Here is a 13460-nt window from a genome sequence, read left to right on the forward strand (position 1 = left end):
TTTAAGGATATCAATATTTATATAAATAAATATATATATATTATTTTAATACTAGAGCTTTGGTTTTTGAAATAGTTTCAAGTACTTTTTATTTGTTATCGATTGTTTCAAAGTCAATTTAAGTTAAATAAAAAAAAATCATTTATTTTTCAGTAATATAATTTTTTCTCAGTATTAGCTTAAGTTATAAAAAATATTAGAAGTTTATTTAACAATAAACTTTTGACGGCAATTACGGTTTATATGTACAAACAAATTAAAAAAAAAATTAAAAAAAAAAACAGTTAACAAAACAACTTGAACATATAAAAACCAACGCGTTATTGTTCCTGGTGCTGTTAGTGGCGTCTCTCTTGTAAGAAATTTTACTGTTTTGAGGGGGAAGCGGGTCGTAAGCGACATACGATTTGTTCTTTATGTTCTGTAAAAAATAATAATATTTTATTGTTGACACTTTGTGAAAACTAACTGTCTATAGAACATATTTAGTGAAAAAAATAAGATTTATTTATTTTACAGTTAACTTATTTTTTGTCAATATTAGCTTCGATTATAAAATTTATATATATAAAAGTCTGTTGTGTTTCACACACAGTGAAACATTACTGTGTGATAAATGATAAAAAAATAAAATGATTGGAAAAAAACATAAGGTATTAGTTAAATTATAAATATAAAGTAGGCAAACGCGGGGTATGTATTTGGTAACTCCATCAACATTGCATATGGTTGCGTGTCTGTATATATTGAGTGGAGCTCTCTGATACAAATGCCTTCTTTTGTTTCTTATTTCGAACAAAACATACATGTCTGGTTTGTACTCCATTCTGTGAAAATAAATAAGTGTTTTTAGTCTGACAGATTTACGTACTTTCATATGAGTCATATGAGATTGCATATTTTAAAGTTATAAAGTTAATTGAAAGATAACCAAAATAAAATACAGAAACTATTCATTTTAGAATTTCCCAAACTTTATTTCATAACGCCCCCTTTGAAGATAAAGAAAAAATAATGGCCCTTCCCATAGATTAATCAAAAAAAAAAGCCCTTAAATATGCCTTTTTTTTTTTTTGCTTTTTATCATGAACTCAAAATATGCAGTGTATGTTTTAAACTATGTCTTTATGGCCCATTTACTATTCACTCCTCCTTGGCCGCTGTGCAGATTATGGCCCCCTTAACTTATAATATGGCCCACTTTGGAAAACCCTGATTTAAACAGTTTAAGACTAATAAAAAGAAAAAGAAACTCTTTTTTATGTCTGTTTAACCAAATGTTACCGATTTTAGTTCTTTAAATACTAACTTTATAACATAAATCACTATATATGCTAGTTTTAATTCAGCAACTGTGTTTTTAAATATAATAAAATATTTTCTGTCCAGATAAACTCCAAAAACGGTGAAACATATAGATTTTTTTTTATTTTTCTAATGTAATTACTTAGTAACAACGTTTTTACATCAAAATACTAAGCTTTTAATCATTAGAAAATTTAAATATTTATAAAAAATTACAAAATTAAACTAAAATGCAAATATTAGATACTATTTTTTTTTTAAACTACTTTTTTTATTAAATCAACTTTTGCAACTATCTCGTTGCATTAAACTGCACTTAATCAATCAAACAATAATACAAACATAATCATAAGAGCTTACAAACCTGAAAATGTTTCATAACATAACAAATTTATTGTTTTAGTTATTATAGTATCCAATAAGTTTAAAAACGTAGTTGGTTAACACAACAATACATTATATATGGTGATTAAAACACAGCAACTGTGTTTTATGCGCTTAAAACAAAGATATAAAAACAAGTAATAACATAACATAATAACAAAAAATATATACAAATAATATATAAAATAATAAAATTATACCCGACAATGTCGCATATTTTTTCCCACTGTTCACCTTCCATCATGTCGAGGACCTTGTTCACGTTGCTTTCCATCCACCTCAACACTTCCCCGTCCTTCCAGCTCATGTAGCACCTCTCCACGTACAAGTGCACCAGCAGGGCCAGGCTGTCCGACGTGCTGTTATGACGTAACAATAAACAATTAAAAATGTTAAAAAAATATATATATATACATAATAGCAGATAATGTAATAAGGTTTTTTTTTACAAAACTGAAGTTGAAGTATTTGGAATGCAGAACATTTTAACATACAAGTAAAACAAATAAAGCAATTTTGTCTTATGTATCAATTAGAAATATTGTTAAGTAATCACTTTAAAATTAAACTTTTTATTGATTATTTCTCAATGCGTATTTGCGGTTTGTTATTGAAGTTTTTTTTAATAACAAATGTAACTGTAATAGTAATCAAGTATCAAACTGTTATGCAGCTACGCACAAACACTCTTCACTCTTTAATCAACTTCGGATATTTATATACAAGGTTGCCATAGCTTTTTTTTTTAAATTTCTTCCAGGTTTTTGAAAAACAATTTTTTGGTCCATTTTTGGTACAAGATTAAACTTAAAGTAGAAAAAATGCTTTAAATACTAAAATAACATTGAAAAGATACTGCAAAGCTACTTTAAACAAAATTTTACATTAGAAAAATGTTATTTGATAAAAATTTTATGTATATGAAAGATTTTTTTTGTATCAATTCAAAATGTTACCACTTAAAATGTAAAAATTGTTTAAAGTTCCAGGTTTTTTTTAACCCAAATTGTCAAATTTCAGGTTTTTCTAGGATTTAACGCAGCCCTGTGTAGTACATCTTTCAAATAATTATTAAAGAAAAACATAATCTACTAAGTTCAAATAATTTAGTTTTTAATTATTAAAACTAAAAAAAGTAACAGTTTTTATTGTAAATTTTAAAGGTCTAAGCACAAAACAAAAAATATACTATGATCGAGAATATACATACAATTACCTTTCATTAGCTTTAGAGTTAAACTCGACATTTTCTGCTAACCGCTTGTCAGGCTGTACGGAGCATTTTTCCAATAATTTTATCACAACCTGTAATACAATGAAGTTATTGATTATTTTAAATTACTGAACTAACAATCTTCTAATGAGATGATCTAAAAGTCGAGCAAAAAATATTAAAACTGCAAATACTTCAGTATATAAGTTCTTTAACTTGTAAAGTCTTAAGTATAAAGCTTACAGCTCAGAAACTATCAAGCATATATACAAAATATTGAGTTAGTCAAATGTAAAACTTACAGTAGGGAAGTTAATAATTGCCTTCTGTAGTAATTTGCTATCATTATTTTTTTCTAAATGCCATTCAGCCAAAGCAGATGAAAAAGCCCAGTTTGGCAGTTTGTCCAATTGTTTCCATTTCTGAAATTATATTAATCATTTAAATTAAATTTATTATGTTTTTAAAGTTAACTATTCGGTAACTATTTAACTACTTTGATTTTTCTAATTAACATATAAGATTTATTACACTTCTATTAAGTAAAAGCTCAGTTACCTAACTATTTAGACTGCTAAAGTATATTGATATTACCAATCAGTGTTTTATTTATTTTACTGATTTAATACCTGATAAGAAGTAAGTTGTTACTAAAATTACCTATAGTAGAGAGTTGATAACAATTAAATAAAAACTTTATTTAGTTGTTATGAATTCATCAAATAGAGTTTCATACTACTTCTTAAGCATATTGGTAACCAAATTTTTATTTGGTTCCAGATAGTTAAGTGATTTCAAATTTTAAGGATATGTTATTGGAATAACTTTATCAGTCTTCATTGAATAAACATTAAATTTCTAACAAAAGTTATTTAATACAGGAAAACACAAAACAACGTCTTATTCGAAAAAAAACAAAAATAAAATAAAATAACTTATTAACAACTAAATGCATAGAATCTTTTGTAAACTGTAACTTTCTACTAATTACAACTTGTTGGGTTGTAAAAAACATTTTAGTAGCAAATTTATAACAACTAACTCCCCACTGTTGCATGGAATCTTTAATGAATTGAAAGTTTCCGCAATTTACAGCGAATTGATCCAATAAAAGTGTGGATCCCAGTGGATCTTCTTTCGGGTCAAAACTAAACAAAAATAATAGAAACATTATTTATTTAACTGTTAGAAACATTATTTTACCTTAAACTATTAAAGTTTCGACAATTATTCTTTTACTTATGCTATAAAATTTATACAATACTTTTAATTTAAACAATCAAGACATAAAAAAACATTATTTATTTAAACTATTAAAGCTACTTGACTCAATTAAAGGAGTTTGAAACATAGTGTCAAACATATACCATTTTTTACTCGTTTTTCTTATTTAAATATAAAAAAACTTAACTTATTTTATAAGAAGTAGAATAACAATTCAAATTTTTGTATTAGTGCTTAGTCTTGGTATGCAATTAAAAAAAACTTGTAAGATAAGACTAATAAGAATAACTAGTAAAATTTTAGAACAATGGCGTTATTAAACCTTACACACTTAATGATAAACCATTAAATTAAATAACATGTTTCTTAAAGCTATAACAACCATAGTATGGTCATTAAATTAAAATATGTAATACAAAGTTATTCAAATAATAAATTAGAAACTAACTTGTACAAAACTTTGCAAAGTTCCAATGCAGTTCTGTTGCAACCTCTCTGGGCCACATAATGCATGTGTTTGAATAGACACAAGAAAATTGATCTATTAAAATTAATTCAATTATTTATTGATCTAATTAATGCATATGTTTGAACAAACACAAGAAAATTGATCTGTAAACATTAATTCATTTATTTATTGATCTAAATAATGCATGTGTTTGAACAAACACAAGAAAATTGATCTGTTAATTTAATTCAATTTACTTATTGATCTAAATAATGAGTATGTTTGAACAAACACAAGAAAATTGATCTGTAAACATTAATTCATTTATTTATTGATCTAATTAATGCATGTGTTTGAACAAACACAAGAAAATTGATCTGTTAATTTAATTCAATTTACTTATTGATCTAATTAATGCATATGTTTGAACAAACACAAGAAAATTGATCTGTAAACATTAATTCATTTATTTATTGATCTAATTAATGCATGTGTTTGAACAAACACAAGAAAATTGATCTGTTAATTTAATTCAATTTACTTATTGATCTAAATAATGAGCATGTTTGAACAAACACAAGAAAATTGATCTGTAAAAATTAATTCAATTATTTATTGATCTAATTAATGCATATGTTTGAACAAACACAAGAAAATTGATCTGTAAACATTAATTCATTTATTTATTGATCTAATTAATGCATGTGTTTGAACAAACACAAGAAAATTGATCTGTTAATTTAATTCAATTTACTTATTGATCTAAATAATGAGCATGTTTGAACAAACACAAGAAAATTGATCTGTAAAAATTAATTCAATTATTTATTGATCTAATTAATGCATATGTTTGAACAAACACAAGAAAATTGATCTGTAAACATTAATTCATTTATTTATTGATCTAATTAATGCATGTGTTTGAACAAACACAAGAAAATTGATCTGTTAATTTAATTCAATTTACTTATTGATCTAAATAATGAGCATGTTTGAACAAACACAAGAAAATTGATCTGTAAAAATTAATTCATTTATTTATTGATCTAAATAATGCATGTGTTTGAACAAACACAAGAAAATTGATCTGTTAATTTAATTCAATTTACTTATTGATCTAAATAATGAGTATGTTTGAACAAACACAAGAAAATTGATCTGTTAAAATTACTTAATTTATTTATTGATCAAATAATGAATGTGTTTGAATAGACACAAGAAAATTGATCTGTTAAAGTTAATTTTATTTATTTAGTGATTTAAAAAATGAATACGTTTGTATATACACGAAAAATTTGATCTGTTCAAGTTAATCAAACTTATTTATTTTGGTTTCAACCTAAACACTGTTTCAATTATAACTTATAACAATTTATAACCTGTTTTCGGGATACAAATAACTCAGACGGCACTTTCCAGTGGCCAGATTGAACAAAGAATGGAAACTTTTCTCCAGTACGTACAATGCTCTTTCTATTAAAAAATAAATTATTTCACTAAATTAGACTTTTAAGGGATTTATAGTTTCTACTGTTCAAGAATTTTGTATAAAATTTTTGCTAAGATAAAAAACGTTTTTAGAAAATTGTTTTTAAATCAAAAATACGTCGCTGATTGAAGATTTCAAGCCCATAGGCTGTAGGTTTCTCACCATTATTTTAAAATAAAAGATGTAAAATAATTCTAAAATAATACTTTTTTTATTAAAATTATATTTTAATTAAACTTTTAAATTTAGACTTGGTTGCAAAACGTTTCTAGTGTTTAAGACTTTTGATAAAATTTTTGCTGAAATAAAAGAGTTTTGTGCAAAACTAATTAAATTTGTTTTAAATACATTTCAGTAAGAACTATGTACAAAAATACACAAAAAAGTTTTAGCTTAAACTACACACTAGGATTACTACACCCACACATTTTAAAATTACAGTCTAACACGAAAAAGTGCTTTGAGCTGCAATAAATAATTGACTTTTTTTACTGAAGAAAACAGTTCTTAAAATATTTATTATGTTTTTAAAAACAAATGGTACACTTTTAACAATATACCTATGTACAAAGTTGTGAAATCAAGTTATGCTATATTTATAATCAAAAACTAATAAAATTATGTGCAATTATTATTTTTTAGGATAACTATTTGCATAAGCAAACAAACAAAAGCTTTAAATTTTAAAATAACTTTATTCCAATGAAACTTTTGCATCCAATTAAAACTAGCAAGGACTTTAATAGATTGTTAAAAATAATTATATAAATGTTTTTTTTTTCTCTAACAAACACATACCAATATAGCTCCTTGCATGGGATATTTCTTCGTTCATGGAAAGGTAATTGCTGAAACAAATAAATAAGTCCACATTAGCTTTTCCTACCCGTATTAGTTCCTGCAAAAATAAAAATTAATCTATTTAATCATGGTTGCCACTGATCAAGCATAGAAAAATTTCCTGACTTTTCCTGACTTTTTCCTGACTTTTTACCAAAATTTTCCTGACTTTTTTAAATCAAACTCTTAAATTAAACTTATTCTTAAATACATAATCTAACACTTGAATCTATAAAAAGCTGTTCAATATGTTAATAGAAACTTTTGCAGTTTTATAAAGGCTATTTTACTAATTTATACCAGATGAAGGCATTGGAAATAAAATTAAATATTTTTGTAAATTTCTAGGAAAATTTTGGAATTTTTTTCTGACTTTAAAGGACTTTTAATTAATTTTTACCATTTAAAGGCTTTGGAAAACAAGGAATTTTGTAAATTTAAACTGTCAAAATCTGACTTTTTTTTTAATTTTATCAAATTTTCTGACTTTTCCTGACTTTTTTTCAAAATCCCCCATTTTTTCCTGACTTTTCCTGACTTTTGTCATTTTTTAAAATTTTTACTGACTTTTCCTGATTTCCTGACTTTTCCTGACCGAGTGGCAACCCTGTTTAATATTTCTAAATATCGACAAGTAATTTCTGTAAGAATAAAACAATTCTTTTCAATGTTCACACAGAAATAAATAAATTTCCATTAATGAAATAAAATTAAGATGATTTTTTATTTTTATTATGAACAGATACATCGACATTTGTTTTGCTGACTTAATAATATTTGAAGCTATTTCTCACACAATTTGTTTTTACTTTTAATGAATACAGGTTATTAATAAAAAAAAGTATATATGTGCATTGCCAACTCTAAAATGTTCAACGATTAATAATAAATATATAATATCCGTTTTAAAGATATATTTGTTTAGTAGAAACAAAAATTCAAGTTATTGTCTTGCAGCTTTAAACGTTTCAGTTTATTAATAACTATTTTTAACCTATCATTTAGAACATCTTCATTATTTTTGGAACATTATATGAAGAAATACAGCCTAACATGAGTTTTCTATGAAAACTTACACAGTTAACAACATAATACGTATGATTAAACAACTGAAACAATAATAAAAAACTTATACAAATTAAGAAATAATAAAATAATAATAATTATAATATAAAATTTATTAAATATACTTCCAAAGGCGCGTGGTGATATGATTCCACTGCATCAATAAGTTGGAATTGCGATTGTTGGTACTCTTTACTGTGCTCGTACTTGAAATGCATCGTACCGTCGCTGCAATTAACTAATTTATTATTATTTTTAAGTTGTAGATATCCAGCAATGTGTTCCTATCTAAAATGCGTAACATTGTCATTGTAACTTAATAATTCAGTATGTAATATATCATGAACTCATTTTTACTTTGTAAATTATAATATTTTTAGTTAAGGCCATAGGGGGGTAACCATGTTTTTTGAAAATTGATCTTATTATATAGAATTTTTTCTAAGCTTTAAGCTGCTTTTTATCGTTTTAAAAAATTTAAATTATTTATTTAAAAAATGATAAACAACGAACCCGTCAGTGTCCAGCAGTTTCATGGTCAACCCGACACTCTTGAGCATGACGAACTCGTTAATCTGGGTCAGCCACATGGTGGCGTTGATGTTCCCGCCATTTTGTTGGTGCTGGTTCCTCCCCCTCTTCTTCGCCACGCTCCTCTTCACCCCGAAGATCTTCTGCTGCTCGTTCTCAATCTTCAGGTGCCTTTTGAATTATGTTTAAATTTGGTTTTACTTACATAAATTTGTTACAATTAATATGATGCATTTGATATGCCAAATTTTTTTCGTAGTCTTCTAGTGCCTAAAGAGATTTAATGACTATGTGATTAATACACTTAATATCTTTAATTGTTTTTTAATTTGTAAGTATATTCAAACTTTTTAAAGTTTTGAAACATCTACGTCTTCAAACTGGGTGGGTGTCAGATTGGCACAGCAACACTTTAGCACGGATCGTCACTTAAGCACGAGGGTTCACTATTGCACAGCGTCATTTTAGCACGGTGAGTCACTTTAATGTAGTGGGTCACTATCAACAGCGTCATTTTAGTTTGGGGTCACTTTTGCACGGAGCCATCTTAGCACAGTTAGTCACTTTTGCACGGCGTCATTTTTACACGTATGGTCACTTTCGCACAGCGATACTTAAGCACGGGGGTCACTTTAGCAAAGCGTCATTTTAGCACGGTGCGTCACTTTTTCATGGCATCTTTTTAGTAGGGTGCGTTACTTTTGCACGGTTGGTCAATTTTGCACGGAGCCTTATTTTTGCAAGAACTTAAGCTTTTAAATAGAAAGATTTTTGAAAATTTTTATTTAACTGATAAACAAAATATGTTAGTACTGTAAATTTGTAAGATTTTTAAGCTTGATTTTTGTTTTAATATGTCTATTAGTTTTCTAAGGATATTTGATATTTTCTAGTACTTTGTAGATGTAATAGATTATGTGTTTTAACGCTAATTAATATAAAACCTAAAAATGTTTAGATTGTTACTTAATAATCATATACAATTTAAATTAAAAATATAATACAATAAGTTAGTAAAGATAATAACTAATCAATGTAATAACATACTTTTTTTTCAATTAAAAGAAAGCTGAGATTTTTCAAAATAAAATAAAAAGTCAAAGTACTAAGAAGCAAAATAATGCTCTAAAAGTCTGATTTGAGAGACTTTTAGAGCATTATTAGTTACTGATTTTGTTATTAATGTAAAATGTTTTTTACACTGTTTATTTTATTTGGTAATATAATAACCTTAACATTCTTAAGTTTTCAATTTCATATTTTTAGGCTAAAAACTATAGTAAAAGTAAGAAAAGCTTTCAAGTACTGTCCCGGACATGACATTAAAATGTATCCGTGGTGTGCGACTCGATAACCGAAAGGTTCTTCGTGCACCAGGTCCTAGGACCGAATGATTTCAGCGTTTTGTTTTTGTCGTTCAATATAAATATAAATATATTAACCCTGTTTAATTAAATTAAACCTTATTAATATAATCATTGACCAAAAAACTTTAAAACTTTATACTTATTTTTTGAAACAACTATATTTCTTAAATTATTGAGTTTAGTTTTATACAACATAAACTGTTTATTGAATGTTTGAGATTGAACTTTACTTAATACTACATTTAAAAAAAATAAAAACAGTTCCAAAATAAAGTCGTAAATTAAGTCTCAATTTTTAATGAATCTAATGCGTGTTTACTTTTAATTTTCAATTTAGTTTTTAAACACGTGTTTTATATACTACCGAGTTCTAAATATCTATATTTTAAAATATTATCTATGGAAGTTTTAAAAAGGTTTGGTTTATGCAAGATAATGCTCATTCAAAAAAAGAATTTTTTAAGACGGTTCAAGCAAAAGTAGAAGAGAAAGAAATAGTGCAAAAATTACACTCAGTGATAAACTGACGCTATGCAAAAATGACGCTCCATGCAAAAGTGAACCACCTTACTAAAATGACACCGTGCAAAAGTGATCCCCGTACTAAAGTGACGCCGTGCCAAAGTGACGCACCGTGCTAAAATGACGCCGTGCAAAAGTGACGCACCTTACTAAAGTGACACCGTGCAAAAGTGATCCCCGTACTAAAGTGACGCCATGTAAAAGTTACCCACTGTGCTTTTGTGACGCACCGGGCTAAAGTGACGCCGTGCTACTCTGACTTCTGGAGAGGATAAGATGACATTAAAATAAATTTTATAGTGATTGACGCTAATTATCACTATTATTTATTGAGCTTGGAAAATAGAATTTGAAAATGTATTTCAAATAGTAAAAATATAATGGAATGTATATTTAAGTTCAATTGAGATTAGTTTGTATTTAGTTAATCTGGCAATTGTGTTAAGTTATACTTAAACTTTTGATTATTCAATAAGTTATACGTAAATCATTTTTGATGTCGATCTTTTGTTTTGTATAAATAAATATGACTATAAGTAAACAAATTTTGAGCACAGGTTTATTTTAATTTAAGGGCATAGGGGGGTCCGACATTTTTTTTTACTAAAAATAACAATTTGTGTTATATGAAAGCTTAAAGTACAAACTACAAGCCAGTTTTTATAGAATCAAAAAATCTTATTTAAGTTTTGAGATATTGCAATTTTTATAAAAAGTTTCCGATACAAATGTATGGACCGCAAATTTTTCGAGGTCAATTTTCTTGGAAATTTAAAAAATCACTAAAAATCTATCTTCTCCTTCATTTTTTGAGCTAGAGACCTCAAATTTTAAGGAAATATTCTTTTATAATTTAAAAGACTTTGAATGTTGGAATTTTAAAAAAATAAAAATTTTATATCAAAAAAACAAAAAAATAGGTAGTTTTTTTTTAATAAAAATTTTATTTTTCAAAGTTAAAAAAATTCCTGCATTTAATCTTTTTAAATTTTAATAGTATACTTTCTGTGAAAATTTGAAGAAGATTGCTTAAAAAATGAAGGAGGAGATAGATTTTTAGTGAAATGGTCCTTTTCCGCGTTTTTAGTTTGCGCCTTACATTAGGAACCTATTGAGGTTGGCAACTTTGATCGCTCATATCTCAAAAATTACTTTAATTTTTTCAAGCGGTTAAAAATGTCTGATAGCTCAGATAAAACTCCATAAAATAAGATCAACTTGTATAAATCAATTATAGTCATGAAAAATTTGTATTTTAACATTCTTCCTAGTAGTTTTACATTTAATTTCGATAAGGTATTGTGTAGTTAGAAAAGCTTTGATTTTAAACTGCAAATAGCTTTTAAATATTTTAATTTGATTTAAAGCAGGGCTGCCATATGTTATTAGAAAATTTTCTCCAGATTTTTCAAACTTCTTCCAAGTTTTTAAAAATACACGTTTTAAGGTCTATTTTTAGTTTAAAATTAAGTTTAAGGGCATAGGGGGTTTATACCTTTTATTGAAATTTGATCTTATTTTATATAGTTTTTACTAAGGTACATAATGATTTTTACAGATTTTAAAAATTCAAAATAATTTTTGAGATATAGCCGGTCAAAGTTGGAGGCGACAATAGGTTTTTTATGGGAGGCGCAAACTAGAAAGGCAAAAACAGACTATTTCACTGAAAATCTATCTTCTCCTACGTTTTTTGAGATAATACCTCAAACTTTCAGGAAATTTTCCTTGTTATATTTAGAAAATTCTGTCAGATAGAATTCTTAAAAAATTAAAATTTTATAAAAAAATTAAGAAAAAAAACTATTTTTTTGTTATAAAATTTTTATTTTTTAATTTTTTTAAATTTTGTTCTGACAGAATTTTCTAAATATTGCAAGGAACATTTCCTGAAAATTTGAGGTAGTTATCTCAAAAAACGTAGGAGGAGATAGATTTTTAGTGATTTCTAGTTATTTGCCGTTTTAGTTTGCGCCTCCCTTAAGGATCCTATTGTTGCCTTCGACTTTGACCAGCTATATCACAAAAATTATTTTGAATTTTTTTTTAATCTGTAAAAAGCATCTTGTAGCTTAGTAAAAACTATATAAAATAAAATCACATTTCAATAAAAGGTGTTAATCCCCCCTTCTATGCCCTTAAGGTAAACAACTGTGTAAAATACTATAACGACAGTGAAGCATATCGTAAAGTTTCTTTAAAAGTGTTTTTCAATAAATAAATATTTTTCGTTATGTAATACGATAGATTTTTTGTGTCAAATCGAAATTTTACTAATTAACATGTAAAATTTGTTTAAACTTCAAGGTATTTTTTGAAACTTCTAAATTACAGGTTTTTCCAGGATTCCAGGTATTTGGGAAACCCTGTTTAAAGTATAGAACAATAAAAAAGTTTTTTGTTTACTAAATAAGAATAGGTTCAATTAATGCAAATACTTTATGTCTGTAATCAATAGTTACAGAATTTATTTATTCCTTCTGTTATATGAAGACAGCATTGTTACAGGTATATATATTTTGCTACTTCCTTATTAAAAGTTATAAAATTTACTTATGTTATAGATCAAGAAACTTGTTGCAACTTTAACTTGATTAATTATAAATTAGGTAATAAGCTATATACTACATAAAATAACAACTGATAGGTAATTTTAAGTTTTACCAAAAGAACTTATGCAGACTGAAACCATCAGATTTTTATTATTTAAAAAACTATGTGTCATAATCAAGTACAATTACCAAAGCTTAACTAACCTGTGTTCAACATCCAAAACTGATTTGTATTGCTTTACTTTTTGTTTCTTGGTAGAGTTGGATGAAATTGATTCATTTATATTATCCTAAAAAAATATTTAAAAATTATATATATAATTTAATAATTTTCCCTACTTTTATTAGTATACAAGTAAATAAAATACTCATTACACTTTCTTTATCAAAATATAGAATATTTATTTGGATAATCTTTTCCAAATATTTTTTTTGCTTTAAAAAAGTTAATAACTTTTGAGTATTTCAATCTAAAATAGAACGAAAAAATTGTTATTAATGTTATTTCAATTTAGTTAGT

The 13460-nt window shown here is 26.0% G+C and overlaps 1 protein-coding gene across 1 annotated transcript; it reads right to left on the reverse strand.

The window, feature by feature from the left end:
- Positions 1-317: 317 nt before the first annotated feature.
- Positions 318-13230, reverse strand: LOC145849069 (ribosome quality control complex subunit TCF25-like; the record flags this gene model as incomplete). The annotated part of the gene is made up of 12 exons (XM_082954152.1): positions 318-421; positions 689-827; positions 1890-2048; positions 2906-2994; positions 3205-3324; positions 3945-4050; positions 4575-4667; positions 5954-6047; positions 6862-6961; positions 8094-8196; positions 8482-8670; positions 13145-13230. Coding segments are annotated over 12 exons (1382 nt in total), but the record flags the coding sequence as incomplete, so codon positions are not given.
- Positions 13231-13460: the final 230 nt, after the last annotated feature.

Source organism: Thalia democratica, unplaced genomic scaffold, assembly GCF_965202585.1.
Source record: "Thalia democratica unplaced genomic scaffold, ktThaDemo2.hap1.1 HAP1_SCAFFOLD_2021, whole genome shotgun sequence".
Lineage (NCBI taxonomy): Eukaryota > Metazoa > Chordata > Thaliacea > Salpida > Salpidae > Thalia > Thalia democratica.